Source organism: Zalophus californianus, chromosome 12 (assembly GCF_009762305.2).
Source record: "Zalophus californianus isolate mZalCal1 chromosome 12, mZalCal1.pri.v2, whole genome shotgun sequence".
NCBI lineage: Eukaryota > Metazoa > Chordata > Mammalia > Carnivora > Otariidae > Zalophus > Zalophus californianus.
The window spans coordinates 30,478,901-30,499,444 of record NC_045606.1 but is presented as its reverse complement, the minus strand read 5'-3'; the positions used below and the strand labels follow the sequence as shown (position 1 = coordinate 30,499,444).

The following is a 20,544-nucleotide window of genomic DNA, read 5'->3' as shown; positions in this document are numbered from 1 at the left end:
TGGGAAGGTGTGGGGTAACTGCAGACTGGGCCCCCTTCTTAGCAATCTTAGCACAGGAGCCCAAGATTGAAGGGCATGGAGACTGAAGAGCCCTCTTCCCCTGCACATGGAGCCCCTCCGCTAGCACTGAGGCACATTGGTGGGACAGTGGCAAGCTGCAGGGCCACTGTCTGTGCCGTACCTGTTCTGTGGACAGAGAGAGGACTTCAGTCTCCACGCCTTCAATCTGGTACTTTGCACGAGCACTAAATCCACTAAAAAGGAACAAACACAAAACAAAAAAAAAAGAGCTCAATATGAAATCCATAGGATCTGAAAGATCCTCCATGGATCCTCTCTCTACGGAAAGGATGCTTTTCAGACATTAGGCATCTAGGGAAACCAAAAGAGGAAATACCACAATCAAGACAACTACAGCTATTAAGCAGCTTTTGTTATTAAAGGACTTAATGACACAAACCTGAGGATGAGATTGATTTCATCTTCCTTGGTCCATTCAGTACCTCCACTCTGTTTCCAGTTCAGGTAGTTGAGCCATTTAGAACGACACTGCTTTTCTGAGCGGGTCCCGACTCGCTCTGCCACAGCTGCCCATGACACGCCCTGTGTCACTATGTCACCTGGCTCAGTGCTTGTCAATTCATGAACCACCTCTGCAAGTCTCTTTTCCTCTTCTTCCGTCCACTTCCCTGAAAGAAGGAAATCATCTAGACCACTACTGCTACTTTTTTTTTTTGCAAATCAGATTCAGCCCTGTATTTCCAAGGACTGATGGAAGTACGCAGTAGCACCAAAAGTTATTTCTGAACGACCCTGGGACGGGAATCTGCACATATCTACTAAGACGGTTGCGCTTGACTAGCCCAGTAAGGTTCTTGATTACAAAAGAAGATATAGAATCCTACTAGAAAATACTGACCGACTCCTTATGGAAAGAAAAACTATGCAATACATACCTAGAAAAAATTATACACTGTCAAGTTGCACTAATCCTAAGTGGGAAGAGCTTCATGGTAAGCTCAATGGAGATCCTTCATTAGAGGAATGAATGATGAGAGACAAGTGGAGTAACTCCTATGGGCTCCTACCCACTTAAGTAAAAATGGAAACTAGGTTTATACCGTCTCCTTTCCCCACTACCCCAACTCTAAGATATTGTGATAAAACGGAAGTCTGAGACTGGTATTCACACGATTTTACTCCAGGTTTTCCTAAAGCCATAAACCAGTAATGACACCAAATGATCCTCTTGGTCTTTTCTTAAGGAACTTGAGCAGAAAAACATTTTTTTTATCCTTCTACTTCTGTTTCCATTTTGTTACTAGTAGCTAAAAATGTCTAGAAAATTTCAAAAGAGCTGTGTGCTTGCATCAGGGATTCCTTTATTGAACTTCTATTATGTTCTAGGCACAGTTCTGGATACCATATATTCAAGACAAAGTCCTGCTCTTCTACTTAGCATGGCCACAAAAGGGGTTCTGTACTCACAGTGCCTTACATAAAACTCTGGGGTCAAATCCTAAATCTAGAGCTCCTATTCCTGCTTCATTCATTAAGCTGTCATTAACCACAGAATGACAAGAGTTGGTGGGATTTATGTTCTCAATGCCTTGCAGGTCACAGGGCTGGTGGAATGAATGGTTAAGCAGGAAATAGTCCCGATTCCACTTTGGTGGGGTAGGGACGTGAAAAAAGAAAATATATAACCTGGAAGCTTAACTTGGGAACTATTTTTCTGATTGAAAGACTGAGCAGATTGTGGCTCCTTCAGAGAATTTGAGGGCTAAAAGGGAACTATGAGATCATAGTTCCCTTCTCATATATGAGAATTACAGATCACCTCTTCTAACTCTTCATTTTAGAGGAGACTGAGGCTCAGAAAAGTTATGTGAGAGCTAATGCCGGAGCCTCAATACTGTTGTTGGTCACAAAGGGTAGGTTTAACAGTATCATCAGTGCATTTGTATATATCAAGAGTTAAATAGGCATTTGTGGTCTGTACTAGAGACGGAAACACTAATGACAAGTCTTTTCTATGGAAAAATATACTTAACTTGTTTGAAATAAGCAAACCAGAGCCACAGCACTGAAAGGTAACTTTTTAAGATTTTATAAACATGAGTGAATAAGCTGTTGTTAACAGAAGCTCAACAGTTAGATGGGCTTAAATTAAAACTACTTCCTGGGCGCCTGGGTGGCTCAGTTGGTTAAGCGACTGCCTTCGGCTCGGAGTCCTGGGATCGAGTCCCACAACAGGCTCCCGGCTGAGCGGGGAGCCTGCTTCTCCCTCTGACCCTCTCCCCTCTCATGCTGTTTCTCTCTCTTAAATAAATAAATAAAATCTTTAAATAAATAAATAAATAAAAAGTACTTCCTGTACATAAACCTAATAATAACTTTCCCAACTGGAGCAGTTTTGAATGGCTACAAAAGGGAAACATGCCACACCTAAAACCTTGGAAACTGAGGACATGCGTCCCTGTGAACAAGGTCACCTCGCACAAAAGCACAAAAATGAAGGATTACTCGGGCCTACAAAGCGTGAAGAAAAAGGAAGACTAGAAAATAAAATGTGAACTCAAGTGAATGACAAATTTCTTTCCAGAAGAGAAGAGAAAGCAGGATGTGACGGGGTGGGAAGCTCCGATGGAGACAAGAGCAGCCCATCGGCAGTGCTCACAGTACCTGTGTTGCAAGTATCCTTCATCAGTCGGCACCGATCTTTGACGGAAGATGCGCTTCTTCCTAGCGCCGCCCCTATTGTTGCCCAGTCATTGCCATGCTTTATCCGGAGCCTAAAACAAGAGTCTGCCAATCAGCATTGGGTTCAACTGTTTTCTCCCTTTTAATTTCATCATTTATTCTTCATTCTTCTTCTTCCCATTTGACTGGTTTGGAAGTTGTGGGCAGCAATACTTTGAGAGCCAAAGTTTGAAAGTGTGGCCTTTTTTTGGGGTCCACAGTTGTCTGTGGGTGAAAAAAAAACAGGCAGCAATTGCCTTTTTCCTGGGTCAGAGAAGAAATAAGTAACTTGGATATGTGTTCAAAAAAGACCAAATTTCCCCTCAGGTTACTGACACAATCTCCCAGGCAATCCCCAGATTGTTCCCTTTTCAGTACTCCTAACGAGCTCTTCTCAGACATCTGAAAAAGTTTCCCAAGCTGCTACCATCATAAAGAGGATCAACCTTCAATTTTTTCCATGATCCATACAATCCATTAACCCATACTTTATGGCCCTACTCAACAAAGAAAATTATTTTTCCTGCGAAATAGCCTTCATAAAGTAGAGTTCGCCCAGACATTAAGTGAAACATTTGCTAAGTCACCATTCTAAACTAAGCATGTAGCACAACCCTGGTTTTCATCCTGGTATGTAAGTTCCTGGTATTTAGTCTTCAGGCCACCAAGAAGGCCATCTAATCTTCTGTAACCCTTATTAGTGGTCTGAGGACACATTTCATTCAGCGACTCACTATAGGAAAAGACGAAATTTATGGGCATGGCTACTCTGTGCATGTATGGATCTGAAAAGTTCTTTTTATGGTCAATCATGCTTATAGCAGGATTAAATTACACCAGTCTACTAAAAATCTCTAGACATTTTCCACAGTAAAAGTTTAAAAAACAAAGGTATTAGAAAAGTTAAAACCCAACTATCAGAATTCAGGAAAAGAAAAAAAATTTTAAACTTACTCCTTGAGCTTTTCAATTTCTTCAGGTGTATATCTAGAAATTTAAAGAAATTTTTAAAAAGATCAATTAAAACAAAGAATGCTAAAAAACCTTAATAAAAATCAGAATTTCACTTAGGGAGCCAAATGTCAAGTCACTTAGCATACTGATAATTTTTTTAAAGTAACCAATTTCAAAGTAAATTACTAAAAATTAAAACTAATTCTTCTATCTTCTTTTTTGTAAAAAAAATACTTTTAGCTATAATAAAAGTGAGCAATGTACATCTTTCTCTAGGAAAATTCAACATTTAAAACATACTTGCTCCTATTCTGCTTTAAATCTTCCATTATTTCAAAACTGGTTTCAGGCCCTCTAATATAGCTATGCATGACATTGTAAACCACAGGCAAAATGCAAATCTATGGTAAATTCTCACAAGGCACCAAAAAATTTAAAAAACTTCTCTTCATTTCCCCTATCCATGCATGGGTATCTGCCACACTCTTGCTCCAATGTAAACGCTCATTTTCTTTAGAGGGCAAGTACTCAATACAGCCAATGCAATGTTCTTTTTTAAAGCAGTATTTAATAAGCCATATTATAACTACCTAAAATTCCCAAAGAGAAACTAAAAATACGTCAGTAACACCAAAGAATCATTGCATTGAAAAAAAAAAATGATGCCTTCCCATAAATGTTACCTATAACAGAAATCCAGGCATTGTATTCAGAAATTTAGTTATTTATTTTCCACTCTGGTTTTATATATATATAAAAAAAGTCACTAACCTAGGAAATGCTATACTATAAAAAAAAAAAAAAGGAACAACGTTACCAATGAATTTAGAGGGTTTTTTTTCAACTTCTTTAACCACTATAATATTTTTATTATATTACTTTATTACAAAGCAGACTTTGATGAAGACAGCTAAGTCTAAAATCTGACATATATAAGGTGATTGAGATTCTAATTTCTAAGAGGCCTTATTATAATGAGATTTCCATATTTACAACATGGACCTGGAGAAAAAAAATATTAACACAGCAAACAGTAATTCATAGCTGTCTCCAATTAAAATTCTCATCATAACTATATTTAAAAAAAGATAGCTCTTTAAATATTTCCCCTAATTACATGAAAACATGCAGCATTACAAGTTTTCATACTTTCCCACATGGTTTCTGTCATCATACATGCGAAGCACTCTTCTATAAACTGCAAACAAAGGCCGGTTCAGACCCCATGCTATAGTCCTGTAGAAATCTTTTCTTTCGTCTTTTGACATCTCAAAGATGATTTCTGTAGCATCTTTTATTCCGCGTGCCTAAATGGGTTACATTTCTTTGATTTAGGGATTTCTGATAAAATGCATATGGATATACTATGCTTTTTAAAAGTTGTTTTTTTATGTTCAGGATCATCAATGGCATTTAGAAAAATAGTAAGTCAAATATAAACTTTAAAATGTTTCAAGAGATAATAAAGTGATACTTAAATGCTTCAAAAATAAACTATTAAATTCAATAAAGTCAAGTTGTGTCAACCCCTTTTAAAATTATAAAAAGTTAATATCTAAAGAAAGCAGAAAATTGTAAGAACAAAATTAATGGAACCAGGAATCAAATAAATAACGGAAACTACAAGCAATGCTAAAAAATGGTTCTTTAAAAAAGACTCATCAAAACTAATAAAATATGAAAAGATAAACTATGGCAAAACTAAAAGACAAAACAATACTGGAAATGAAAAAATGGGGCCTAAGCAGAGATGTACAGAGATTAGAGAGTTGAACATTGTGAAAATTCTATGGCAATAAATTTGAAAACTTATATAAAATGAATAAAGTCCTAGAAAAAGTCAACTTACCAAGAGAGACTCAGGAAGAGACAGAAAATCTAATAAGCACAGACCACCAAGAAAATTTAATCAGTTATTAATAATCTTTCACGATGGAAATATCAGGCCCATGTAACTTTACAGGTAAATCCTACCAAACAATCAAGAGAAACATAATTCTGATTTTAAACTATTCTGGGGATAGAAAAACATGGGGGACACTTCCTCATTCATTTTATTAGGCTAGCATAACCTCAGGAGCAAAACCAGACAAGGACAATTTCAGAAAATTTTCAGGCAAGCTCATTCTGTAACACAGATCCCCTTAGTCCCTAAAATACGGAGCACCAGCAGTGTGCAACAAGGTCAGTGATCAATACAGAAGGTGAGCTTATTCCAGGAATTTTGTGTTAACTAAAAAAAAATTATTATTACAGCATTAAATATTAAATTTATGGAAAAAGTGTAAATAGCTATAGATATGGAAAGAACATTCATGACATAGAACATTCATATGTGATTATATTCCTATCGAGTTTGGATTTGCTGATAACCTAATAAAAGAAAATATATAAAAAGTATAGAGTGAAAAAGAAAAAATCATTCACAGGTGTTATATATGTAGAAACTTAAGAGTAGCAAATACTGGTTACAAAATCAATATATAAAGCCATTTTCATTTCTCTGCAAAGATCAAAAAAAGTTTAAAAGTTCTCATTTACAGTAACATAAAACATTAAAAACAACAGGACTGAATCTTAGGCAACTGATGCAAGTCCTTTGTGGAGGAAAACAAAGTACCAAAAGGTATTAAATAGGAAGCCACTACAATGGAGGGTATACAATGCTCTCAATAGGAAGATGGAATACTGTAAAGATGTTAATTACCCTCAAACTGATGCACAGATTCAGTGCAGTCCCAATAAAAATTCCAACGTTCTTCCATTCTCTGCAACTCGGTTCTAAATTTATAATGCAAGAGCAATGGGCCAAAAAGCGCCAAGACATTTATGAAGAGACTTGCCCCATCAGATGCTTTGATCTCTCTAGATAGTGCTATCTATACTAGCGCAAGTATCCACAAACAGAACCTGGGAACAAGTTAGAAAACAGGAACAAGTCTGGGGAAGCTTGACTTGGGACAAAATGGACACTGCAGACTGGGAGAAGACCAACATTCCATAGTGATGCTGGGACAACGATCTTCCATATGAAACCAAAACAACCCCAACAGTGAAACCCTATCTCAGAGCTATAGGAAAAAAAAAAAATCAACAAGAAAGGCAAAACTTCTTTTATGTGACAATATATAGGGCAGTATCTTTATGCCCTTGAAGCAGAGGAGAATTTCTTAAATAACCATGCAAAATATGAAAGAATAATGATTTTGATATTGAAATTAAGACTCTTTTTTCATCAAATGACCGCCAGGGAGAAGGAAAAGATAGACCACTGAACTGAGACAAGATATCTGTCATACAAATAAACAAAAAGCCGTTAATATTAAGAATGTCTAGAAAATGAAAAAGATAACCCCATAAAAAATTGATGAAAAACGCAAACAGGAATTTCAAAGAGGAAACATAAAAAGTGGCCAGTAAGCATATAAAAGTATGTAATCAGAGGAATACAAATTAAATCCATAATAAAATACCATTCACATCCATTAAATTTGTATAAATAAATAGCAAAAAGACTAAAAAGCCCCAAAACAACCGTTAACTACGCATGGGTAACTTACAGTATATGCATTGGCATAGTGAAATACAGCTAAGAAAAAAAAATCAACAGGGTACGGATCACAAAATCACAATAATAAACAACAGAAGCCAGTTACAGAACACCCAGAGAATGAATCTGTTTACATAAATTTCAAAAAGAGGTAAAACTACACTGATACGCATTTCATACATTCTTTTGAATGTATAAAACTTCACAGTAAATAGTTTCTACATTTTATTTTTTTATTAAAAAAAATTTTTTTTAGTAATCTCTACACCCAACATGGGGTTCGAACTCATGACCCCGAGATCAAGAGTCACAGTCTACTGACTGAACCAACTAGGTGCCCCAAAGTTTCTAAATTTTACAATCTAAAATTCTCTTATGCCAGTTCTGCAAATAATTAAACCTAACATTTACAAGTCTAAATATCGGAAAGGCATTGTGTTGCAGGATGACCATATACTGAGATGAAAAGGTCCTTCTGTGCTCTCTCTTTTTTCCACTTGTAGCAGTTACTTTCACTTCTCTGACGTCTAATTAATTGGTTTACAAATGGCTCCACAATGTTCTTAAACAGCAGCACATAATAAAATCCATGGTCAACTATCAAATAAAATACCTTTTCCCAAGATGAGTACATCTTTTTGGACATTTCCTATCTCTGCCAATCCATTCATCATTCTCCCAGGCATCCGAAATAAAACACTCTGAAGTTATTCCAAATCCTCCTTTTCCCTCCTCCCGGACATCCAGTCACCAGGCATCCTTAGAGACTACCTGCTCATCTGCCCTTTCCCTGCCAATTCTGCCATCACTGTAGTTTATGGAGTCCTGAATTACTCTCATCTGGTCAAGTGAAATGGTCCCCTAAAAGGTCTCCAATATCAGTCGCATTCCCGCCCTTTATTCATAGAGTTGAAGGGGTCCTTGGAAACCATCTACTCCAATCCCCTAGACAAGAAACCAGCTTCTTAATTCCCAAAGTTCAGTGTTCTTACCATTCATTATTGCCTTATCTAAACCTGCAGCATTTTCCAAGTTTTAACTAAAGTGTATGTGACCAGTGGACATACGTTTTCAATGGTCACTGTATTTGTGTTTCTCTTAAAAAAATTAGTTTGGTGGGAAGGATCTTTATTCATTAACAAAGAACTGAAGTTTTTTATTTACTCTTTATAGTTTACAGAGCTTAGCTTGGGAACAGTGTAGATTAAAATTAGGTTTAAGAATGTGGACGTTATAAACAACTATTTAAGGGGAAAAAAAGAATGTGGACATGCTAGGCAACAATGTATTTATAATAGTGAAAAAATTATATAAACCACCTAAGTATGAAACAATAGGAGAATGGTTAAATAAATACCGTACACCTCCCATTCCCAAACAATGCTGATGGTATGTATTTCAAACATGCACTAACTCCTTTAAGGGAATGGTCAGCAAATAACTGGAAAAATTTCCTTGAGAAGAGCACAGACCTACTCCACCCAAACCCTCACTCAACTAGGTTCCTAGTTTTTCTCATTTCCTACGGGACAGAGTTCTAGTTCTTTGGACTGGACTTCAAAGCCAAGTTTCCAGAGGCTAATGACTCAGTGCAAATTAAAGGGGCTAATTTAATGTGCTCTGGGTTTCATTTCTGACTCCCTGGTGCTCAGCATTTGCTCATGCTTCCTCCAACCCCATTCTAGCCCAAGTTCTATTCCTTTAAGACTCCACTCAAATCCTTGCTCTTCCAAATATTCTCCGTAACTGTCCTAACCCTAAGAATATACTCTTCCTTCTCCGATCTCACGCAGAATTCACAGCATGTATCACTCACATGGTACAAAGCCTTATATTGCTCTTCATCTGCTTTCAACATTCCCAAATGAACCGCTGGCTTTTAAAAAGTGTTATGGCAATTCATATCTCCAGTACCTCAGAAACACTATGTTCCAGAGACGTTTAATGAAAAGGATGACTTAGCTAACAGCATATAAGCCTCAACAGGAAAATGAACTAAATTATTCATTTTTTTTTTAAAGGGGGAAGATTCTCATGTCATAAATTCAAAGAAGACGTATATCTTAGGCTGTAGACAATACAAGCTTAAACTATAGGCTGCTTGAAAAGACAGGGCTTTAAGATTCTGAGGAGCTATTAGGATTTTGTCTAAACTTCAGGTGCTAACTAACGCATTACAGCTATTTTAAACTAAGAATTCCAAATGTGTTTAGAAATATACTGTAATCATATACCTTACAATTATGAAGCTATGACATATTAACCAATCATCCATTACAAAAATTACTGGAAAGCTCCTTGTAAAGTACAATGATGCTTTGATAATTTTTGCAACTGGCAATGAAAAAATTTGTGAAACAAAATATGCCATAAAATACCTTTAGATAGCGTTCAATATTGTTCATCAAAATATCAATTTCTTCCTTAGACCACATCCCCTGTTTCCATTTATGTCCTTTAAAGGAAAAGAAATAATGTTATAGAAAATGTTATCCCTTAAGAGGAATAAAACACTGCAGATTTGCTTTGTGATTAAATAAATTATCTGTGGGAATAAAATGTAGGTAATTCCCAAGGTAAACATAATATGTTGGATACCAAGTGAATAATATATTCATAATGAGTATTTACTATGCAGTGGTTGAAAACAATTCCTTTTCTTAACTTCAGAGCGGCATACGCACACCCCCTACTTTCTTGTAGCAGCTCCCTACCAATCCTCATGAACTCCGTAGCACTATAAACACTTACTTTAAACCTCTAAGCCGCTTTATCAGACCAAAGTTAGATCTCTGAAAAGACTTCCCACTCCCATGTACAGTAACTGTACTTTCTTTTAAATGCCACCACTGTGCAACTGTTTATAATTTACTGCATCTCAGAGAAATTATAATTATTAAAAAACAAAACACTGGTTTCAGGGTCTCATTCAGAGCCAAAGTTAATCAATTACAAAAACTCAAATATTGTTAACTACTCAATCACAATTAGGAAGTCCTCAAAATCCTGATGACTACAAGTACTTCTTACCTCCCACTTTTTTTCCCCCAAGGGACACTAAAATTCACATTATATCTTACCTTTGTTAGTCAGAGAATCCTTATCTTCTTTAGTTGTAAACCATGCTTGGCTAACTGCTGAAACTTCCTCATTACCCAAGGAAGATATTTCATCTAGTTGCTCATTCTGTAGAATCTTGAAGAGGTAAAGGTAAAAAAAAAAAAAGAAAAAGAAAAAAACAAGTATAGCTTGATTTAATACAACCTGATTCATCTTTGTCTGCAAAAATAATGTAATCTGTGGAATTGACTTGCTTTAGATATAGTAAAAATATATTCATTTTATAGAAAAACAAATATTTTTTGCTGTTTTTATTATGACAGTATGAAAACAAAACTGACTGCATTAACAAAATATGACTTTCATTTAAGCAAGTTAACTCTGCACTAGTGGCCTAAATTTTACAGAATAATAGCTAAGGTTCCATTAAGTACTTAAATCAATATAGGATATCTAAAGCTATCTGTTTATTTATATATGTAAAATGAGCTCATACATATAATGAAATGGAAATGCTTCATTTGACTGTCGTGATTGTTCAGGTCCTTATAGGTAGTTTGCTGTGAAAATATAGTCATCTGTAATGTAATCTCTTGCTAAGTTTAAAGGATTAATAGACCAAATCAAAAGACAGCAAAATCGTGGTCTCCTTATAGTTTATTGGCAAGTTTGTTTTAGCCAACCTCTAGAACTAATTCCTAACCTCATCAATGTACCTTCTTCTCAAAGAACTATATATTATCACTTTTTATTATTATTGCAGCTAAAGTAGTCTTTACTGGGAAATGTGCAGTTAAAAACCAACAGCTTTACTGAGATATAATTAACACACCATAAAGCTCACCCTTTAAAGTATACAATTCAGTGGCTTTTAGTATATCTATGCAATTATGGCTTTTAGTATATCTATGCAATTATCACACCAGGTACATTTTCAATTACAGATATACCTGATCTAACAAATTCTGAAGGAACAAAACCACTTAAGAGAGCTGGCCTTGGGCTAAAGACAGCTATAGTGTGAGTAAGGAAGGTGTGGCAACAGGGCTACCATTTCAGGGACAAACCCATCTATTATAGGCAGACCAGGAAGACAGTCACATGCCTAGGGACCACTCAACTCAGTTCAGTCTCCGGATTGGATCAACCCTAAGCTATGTCACCGGCTGGAGGTTAAGTCCTAACAGACACTGGACTATTCCTTGAATAGGCAGAAACTGAATTTCTAATTTCAAGAGGAACTGAAATCACCCTGCTTGGGAAGAGAGAAGCTGTCAGTGAACAACCCAAGCACAATGAGGAGGAAAGCCACGTTTCTACTGTTACCTCTATTATTTTTTTATCTGGGAGTAATGAGTATGTTGTATTTAAGAAAGCACTTTTCTTAAATCCATGGACAAAAAGCTAGAGTCACTGGAATAAGTATGAAAAGTTTTGTCACCCTATGTTTATGTGTTATACATTTTAGATTTTTTTGTTTTAAAGATCAAGAGGCTACCTTTATAAAGGTGAGAATGGAGACAGACAGATAATGTCTAAGGCCTCTTGTATTCTGAACATCCCAACTAAGATCTGACACAGAGGTTATTCATTAAAGGTGATAGATTGCTGTGAAAAGACCCTGATACAAACAATACCCATTGTTAAGAAATGTAATGTAGAAAATACTCTCCTGAGGTGACCTTCTCTTATGTATTAATCAGCTGGTTAAAAGAATAAAATCACCATTTCCCAAAGTGAGTCTAAATATACAGCCCACTCTCTGAACCTTAGGAATACACCTGTCATGCTGATTAACTGCTATTTTTGGGCAAACGCCTAATGCCTTCTGTCTCAAATTACCCTGATGAAGAAATACAATTATTACTTACAAAGAGTAGACACGTAAATGGTAAACACGTAAATAGCCATCAAATGAAGCCAACAATTATTAAATTTTAGCAGTAAAACTTAACACCTTCCATAGCAAATGAATTAGGTATAGCAGAAGACTTAAATACCTCAAAGGATGTCTAAGTATATAGATATTATGAAGTTTTACAGTTTTTTACCCCCATTTTCACTACTTTATATATACATTTTTAAAAATTACTCAGATATATTTAGTATGCTGCTGTTTTTGAAATGCAGCCTTTCTGAGTTGGTTTGGTTGTGTAGGGTTTTATGTCTGTAACATACATAGACTTGGAAATCTAAATATTTCACCCACTAAATACCCTCTTGTAACCACAAAGCACTATAAATATTGGCAAATTTTTTGGTTTCTAATTATTTTTTCAGCTAGTTCCAAAGCTGAAATGGGACGGTACATTAACTACAGCAATATGTGAAATAGTTACACCTGCTTTGACACAGGACACAGCAAAAAACAGGCTAGTTCTGAACTTCGAACTATGCTTTCACTCACAACCTAACGGTATTTTTATGAAACAAATATTAGAAATTATTAAACGTTTTTCATTCACTAAAATGGCAATTACAAACCAAGAGGCTAATAGCAAATTATAACTCATTAACTCTTAAGAAATAACCCAAACAAAACAACCCTATAATTTGTCTAACTCACATTGCCATTGCCCAATCTTTTAACAAGTAGGTTGTAAACCAAATCACACACACACATACATACACAGCTATTTTTACTGTGCTGAAAACGAAATTGAAGTGAGACTATACAGTCTTTGAACTGGAAATGAATTTGACAAGCCCCACTTTGAAGAATGTGCTCTATGGCTTCAGAGAACTTGGAAAAAGTTCCTGTCCAAATCACTCTCTGAAATCCAAGGGCAGATGATAAGGATCTCTAGGCAGACTCAAAACTGTTTGAAGCACATGAAAGACTCACTCCTCTAGAAATCCTGTGATTCTAGAACCACTATAAGGCTCCCTGTTGAAAAAGGTTCACAGTGCACCCACCTGAGATTTCCTTAGCCCTTGATGTTACACATCAACTCGTAAATCTTACACTTAACGGAAGGGTCATTGGAAAAATAATGACATGATGTCTTTATTATCTACTTCAAAAATATGCTATTAAATAAACAAAGCAAAAGGACAAGATACTAAAAACAAAGGCACGATCAGCCAGACATAAACTTAAAAGTAAAATTTAAGCTCCAGGCTACCTAAAAGAACAAAGAATTCTGATGACATTTGGCAAAAATAACTCGTATGAGACAAAGTTCACATGGAAGGAAAGCAGTAAGCCCTGCTTGTTACCCAGTCACTTAACTCAGGGTAAAAGGTATCTTAGTCCTAGAGGCACCAAAAGGGACTACAACTGTTATAATTAATATCTATGTGAAATGAATAGCTTCCGTTCATATTAGAACAGAGCACATATGTAGGCTTCTAAATCAGTCATTAGAAATACTGCTGGGTAACACTTCAAAAGCTTTGTATCAATATCTTATATAACTGGTAAGATAAAATTTAAAGTTATTTAATAGCTCAGGTGAGATCATTCCATGCAGCTAAAGAATGCACGTGCACCATCTGTTTCAACCGATGTGAACCACTCTACAGGGAATGAATTTTCAAACTCTATCTTTGCCTACTATTCTGAGATTCATGTAAGTGGGGACTGGAAACCTGAATGAAAATAATAAATCTTACCTCAATTCTGTCCTTTGTCAGACAAATTATATTCTCATCATTTTATCACCTAAGGTATGTGTTAAGGATAATCCTCTTGCGGTCAGTAAAAAGACTCACTATACCTGGATCTGTGTCACAGTTCCCTCAGTAATCTCATCATCTGCCACTTCTGTGGTTGCAGTCATGGTCACCTCAAAGCTCTGATCATTTTCTGAAACTTCAAGAAAAAAGAACAATTCAACTGCAGAATAAAAGCAAGTTCTAATTATTAAAAAAAAAAAATCCATGGAAAAAAATATGTGACCATCTAATTTCCTAACACATTCCTTGCCATATATGCTTAACAAAAATTGTGTACCTAATATATACTAGGTATTGCGTTGGGGGATGGGAAGACAGCAGTAAGCAAATGAAACAAAGTCCTGCCTTCGTGGTGCTTATATTCTAGTGAGGAAGACACAAAATGAACATAGTATGTCGGATGTTGATAAATAGAAAAAATAAAGCAGAAAAGGGAATGTATTGGGGGAGGGGCGGGCCAGGAAAAGTAACCAAGATTTGGACCCAAGTGACAAAGGGAGCTAGTCACACAGGCATCTTGAGGAAGAGCACTTCATGCAGAAGCCAAGGGCAGAGACTCTGAGACAGGGGCACACATGGACTGTCCAAAGGAATGGCAAGGAGGACAGAGTGACCAGAGAAGACTGAACAAGAACATTAAGATACTGTGTGGGGACTTGAAGGCCAATGTAAAGACTTTGGCTTTAATGCTCACATAGGAAACCACTGGAAGATGCAGAGTGACATAATCTGACTTTTATTTTATTTTAATGGGATCACTGGCTCCTCAGGAGACAACAGTCTAAAGGCAGGAAGGGCTGTAGTGAAACCGGTTAAGAAGCTCATTCAATAATCCAAGAGAAGTCACTAACTTGGACCAGGGCTGAAGGCAAGTGGAGGTGACGAGTAGTTCAAATTGTGGATATAGCTTGATTTGGGAACCAACAGGATTTGTGGATAAACCAAATATGAAAGAGACTGAAAAGTCCAGGATGTTATTGAAGTTTTAAAAATCTGCACTATTGGAAGAATGTACCTGCCATTAATGAAATGAGGAAGACTGCAGAAGAAGCAAATGTTAGAATTTAAGAAATTTCAGGAGCTTGGTTTTAACACACTCGTTTGAGGTTAAACATCTAGAATTGAGAGCAAGTCTGGACTGGAATAAATCTGGGCATCATCACCTGAGATAGGATTTAAAACCATGAATTCTAGGGAGTGAAAGAAAACGAAACAGAAGCAGCCTAAGAACTGAGTCCTGAACTACTCCAATTAAGAGCCTGGGGAGATGTGAACAGGTTAGCCTAAGAGACTCAGAAGGCGCAGACAGTAAGGTAGGAAAAAAAAAAAAAATTAGAGGAATGTGTTCCCTGGAGACCAAATGACAAAATGTTCTAGAGAAGACAGAGTGACAAATATTGTCAAAAATTGTGGCTAGACTAAGTAAAGAAGAAGAATGAAACAAAAATCACCACTAGACTTAGCAACAAGATAGTCTCTGGAGATCTGGGAAGAACAGTTTTGGTGAAGTGATAAGAGGTGAAACCCTGACTTGAGTGGGTTTAGGAAGAATGGAGGAAGAAATAGAGGTAGGCCTATCAATTCTTTTTTTTTTTAAGTATTCTGTTCTAAAGGAAAGAAAAGAAGTTAGATGGGAGCCCAAAGTGGGCTAACGGGACTTTTTATTTTAAGATTTTATTTGTCAGAGAGAGAGAGAGAGAGAGAGTGCACAAGCAGGGGGAGCAGGAGGCTCCCCGCTGAGCAGGGAGGCGAACTTGGGACTTGATCCCAGGACCCTGGGATCATGACCTGAGCTGAAGGCAGATGCATAACCGACTGAGGCACCCAGGCATCCCAGGGACATTTTATTTTAAAGAAGCCATTATAGTATGTTTGCAATGCTGATGGAATGATCCAGTAGAGAACAAAAAACTGATGATTCAGAGAAGAAGGGAAAGAAATGCTGCGACAGTGTTCCTGAGTAGGTAGTAAAGCGAAGGGCTGGCCATTGCTAGAAAAAAGACAGAATGTATGGACATGGCTACATGTGGGTGTGTATTTGTAGCAGAGGAAACTTGCAGAAACTTGTTCGGACTACTTCAGTTTTCTCAGTAAGTAGAAACAAGGTTATCCGCTGAGAGTAACAAAGGTGGAGAAAATACTAGAGGTTTCAGGCATGTATGAAACAGTCATCTCTGAGCAGGAGAAAAAATATCCATTTGGTAAGTGTGGTGTGACTGGCAGTCAACAGTATGAGCCCACTTCAAGTTAATCATCATGAATTTAAAGTAAGATCACTTAGCTTGCTTGTGCTGTTTTTCAATTAGCTGTGCCAGTATAGACATAAATAGCCAGACAGATTTAACCACTGTTAAATGGTTGTGGTTTCACTAAAGGACAATGAAGTGAGAGAAGGAAAAAAGGATCTGAGGGTAAATGCAAGAGTGATTATAATGATTAACCACAAAACAAAGTGGGTGCGGAGGAAACAAAAGATACAAACGGAAAATAATAATGCAAAAGTGGTAAGATCAGTGGGTCCTAGTGGGTAAAGGACTGCAAACATTCAAGAGTATTAGAGGAAGTAACCTGGAAACATAGGACGTAGTGCTGGAAGTAGATCACAAATGGACTCCAGTTAATAGGTGACAGCAAAGGAGGCAGTGGAAGTAATAAACAAGGTAGTATGGAGAATAAAAGGTAGAAGAGGCTAAGATATTGCGCCAGTCATCTAAATGAATAATCACCAAGAGTCCTGTGAATAGGGAATGGAGTAAATGTGGTGGTAGATAATCGCAGTAAGAAGTGGTAAGTGATCTAGAATGATTAACATGAGACTTAAGAGGATTTTTAAGGATCAGATAAATTTTTATCAGTTTTATAAAGCATGTAATGAAAACTTGAATATTAAAATTAAATTTGAAGTTAAATCTTTAAGAACTAATAATATTTACTTCCCTGAAGTCCAACAAACAATGACCTACCCATTCAGTCAGTTCCCGATGATGGTGACAGACACAGGACTTCATGTTTTTATGTGACTTTTTTTTAATGGAGAAGTCTTCCTAAGTTGATTTTATCATCATGCTATTTTTTTTTTTTTTTTACCAATTTAGAGAACAATACTTCAAGCCCATGTTTCATAAATTTAGTCTTACTGTAAATGTTAGGCTCCAGAATGTCCTCCAAACGTGATGATGCTATGACCCCACATCAAGCAGCTCAGGTGCTTCTAGGTCAGCACATCCAAATTATCCTACCCAGTTAAGTGAGTGAGTGTGTGAAGGATTCAGTCTAACACCATAAAATAGAACAAAATATCAATTGTAGTTTGAACCTGTGACTGTGACCAATGTAGTCAACTTTAACCAAATGAATTAACCAGTCATAATTTATGTGAAAATAATCCCTTACTAATCCCTGACTTAGTAAAATAAACATTTCTGTCCTGGGGATGTGGTGACTATAGATAATAATACTCTATGGTATATTTGGAAATTATTAAGAGAGTAGATCTTGGAAGTTCTCATCACAAGAGAAAAAGCTGTAACTATGTGTGGTGACTAGATATTAACTAGAATTGTTATGTTCATTTCACAACATATACGTATACCAAATTATTATGTTGTGCACCTGAGACTAATATAATGTTACAGGTTAATTATATCTTGAGTTTTAAAAAATTCTAGCTTAGGGGTGCCTGGGTGGCTCAGTCGTTAAGCGTCTGCCTTCGGCTCAGGTCATGATCCCGGGATCGAGCCCCACTTGGGCTCCCTGCTCGGCAGGAGGCCTGCTTCCCCCTCTCCTGCTCCCACTGCTTGTGTTCCTGCTCTCGCTGTGTGTGTGTCTCTCTCTCTGTCAATTAAATAAATAAAAAATTAAAAAAAAATAAGATAAAAAATTCGGGGCGCCTGAGTGGCTCAGTCGTTAAGCATCTGCCTTCGGCTCAGGTCATGATCCCAGGGTTCTGGGATCGAGCCCCACATTGGGCTCCTTGCTCGGCGGGAAGCCTGCTTCTCCCTCTGCCACTCTCCCTGCTTGTGTTCCTTCTCTCACTGTGTCTCTCTCTGTCAAAGAAATAAATAAAATCTTAAAAAAAAAAGATAAAAAATTCTAGCTTAGTAAATGCCCATATAGGATTGTATCTGTACAGACAGGTGAATCGAGTTTTAAGAGTGGATCACAGCTATGATGGTCAAATTAGGAGTTTAAAAATCTTACCAACCACCACTAGAAGGAAAAGCTCATTTAACCAGAAATAGGTTATGTTTATATATGCCACTGGAAGCATTATCAGTAATATTAACATTAACAATGTGTTTGAATAAAGTCTCACAGTAAACGGGTATTTTATGGTTTCTTTTCTATTCAACTGAATAAGCAATAAACTCTACACAAAAAGTGCACATCTACTTGTGAAGATAAGGTTTGCCATGATGAAAACCTAATCTTCATTTTTTCCAACTGGATGAAGATGTGATTTTGCTTGATGCCGAGAGCAAAATTAAAGTTCTTAAGAACCAGAATGCCTGGGTATGACCTTAGACAAACTCTCATACCTCTCTGTGCCTTAAGTTTCCTCATTAGAAACAGGGATCATAATACCTACTCTACAGCATGCCTTCTCAATGAGGGTACACATGCTTCTGGGCGAGGTGTGGGTGAAAGAAAGCATTCTCCTTATTAATAAGACAATACACACATGCAGGACATTAAAAAACAACAACAGTAAATCTGTGGTATTACCATTTCATGGGGGAGCGCACGATCGGGAGAAAACATCTAAAAAAGTTTGGGGCGGGGAGGATGACAACAATTAAAAAAAAAGGCTGAGAAGAGCAAAACAGGCAATATATGTAGAAGCATTCAGAGCCACGCCCACTCATTAAGTATTAGTTGAGAGTTCTTTTGACTCAAAGAAGAGAAAAATAATGGGTCTAAGTCAACCTTGGAATGCCAATTCCACGTCTCCCAAGCTACACTGTGATTTCAAAAGGGACCTCTGTTCTGAACACATAGTGACTTACGTGGCAGTGCAACAACTGATATGCAAGGAGTAGAACCATCGATACTCTGATCATCCTCAGAAGACAGACAAAGCCTTTTATGTGGAGGTTCAGTACTATCTTCTGAGTCTATTTCATCAGCTTCTAATGAAACAAAACAAAACAAAAATCTCAAAATCTTCAAACCAATGAGGAAAACCCACAATCTTCCAACAAGTAACTGTAAGACAATCTTCTTATCAATTTGCTTAGTTAACCCAATTGTGCAAGGAGGACCCCAAACGGCACCGCCTTCTCTGTCCCCCGTGCAGAACCTCAGCTCCTCTGCTTCTGACAACAACTATGAGAAGAGAGGAGCCACTTTTTAAACATCACACTTCTGTGCTACTACCTGTCTTTCCAAATATTTCACATATTAAGACAAGGGCTGGTTATTTAAATCACTCACAAATATTTACTGAATGCCCACTATGTTCTGAGTGCTGGGAACAGAACAATGACAGATACTCTTCCCTGTCTAGGAACTCACAGGGTAGTGGAGATGACTAAAGCACCCATTTCAAAATAGTGTTTTAAGAGCTATGCAGGTGGAATGAGGGGAGAGGCATCTAATTTAGACTCTGGGTGAAGGAAGGTTTCCTGGAGAAGGTGTCTTAAATTGTAAAGAACTTGCATGAACAGATGCCAGGGGTAATGATCATTCCTGGCACTAGGAATAATTATTTGCAGTGACAGTGAGGTATGAAAAGCTTAAGGTATGGAAGGAAAAAAAGCCAGCTGTGACTCGCTGGGACACAGATATATGCAATGTGGCAGGAAGCAAGGCTGGAAGGAAAGTGCAGAAGATACCCATCTCTGTACTGTACAAACCACAGGACACTTAACAGAACAAACAAACCAATCTTCCTACACTACTGAGTATCATGAGCAAGGTCATCAGCAGTTTGAAAGATGAATTCAGGCTGGGAGAAGCATTAAAAGGCTACTAGGGCCTCCCAGGTGAGAAATGAGACTCTGAATTAAGAAAGTGGGACTTGAGACAAAGGAAGCAATGGACTCAAGAAACAAAATACCATCAACAACTTTTCATGATGGAATGAACGTAGGAGATGAGAGAAGGGTTTATTCCTACCCACATTTATGATCTGGGTTACTAAGTAATGAAATTGACTGAGAAAGAGAACTGGGTCTGGGAATTTTGTAAAAGAATTCAGTTTGGAATATGTGAAATTTAAGGTGTCTATGAGAAACACAAAGAATTCAGAAAAAAGAAGTTTGAATCATTTTAATAGGTAGGTGGTAGTTAAAATCCCAAGTTTGAATAAAATAACCAGAAATTAAGTACTGAATGAGAGAAAAGAAGATAAAACCTAGGTTGAGCAAAGATAAACTTAGAGCAAAATAAAAAGTAAATACAAATAAGGAATAGGTAGAGAAGTGACAACAAAATCACAAGCCTCGAGGCTATGGAATCTTAATTGATTACAGATAATCACATTAAATCTTATTCAAAGATTCATGGAAAATCCTCTAACAGACTAGCAAAAAAATTGGCAGGACTACTTCTGTATTTTC

General features: G+C 36.9%; 1 protein-coding gene across 2 annotated transcripts in view; it reads right to left on the bottom strand.

The window, feature by feature from the left end:
* Positions 1-20,544, bottom strand: part of DMTF1 (cyclin D binding myb like transcription factor 1) — a 43,823-nt gene that overhangs the window by 10,494 nt on the left and 12,785 nt on the right. The window contains exons 4-11 of one of the 2 annotated variants that reach the window (XM_027574205.2): positions 18,991-19,113; positions 14,026-14,120; positions 10,327-10,441; positions 9,625-9,701; positions 4,846-5,003; positions 3,697-3,729; positions 2,686-2,795; positions 461-689 (exon numbers count right to left, since the gene is read on the bottom strand). In XM_027574205.2, the coding sequence (XP_027430006.1) occupies positions 461-689; positions 2,686-2,795; positions 3,697-3,729; positions 4,846-5,003; positions 9,625-9,701; positions 10,327-10,441; positions 14,026-14,120; positions 18,991-19,113 (940 nt within the window). The remainder of the gene's footprint in view (positions 1-460; positions 690-2,685; positions 2,796-3,696; positions 3,730-4,845; positions 5,004-9,624; positions 9,702-10,326; positions 10,442-14,025; positions 14,121-18,990; positions 19,114-20,544) is intronic. The other variant, XM_027574206.2, reaches the window with a different exon arrangement.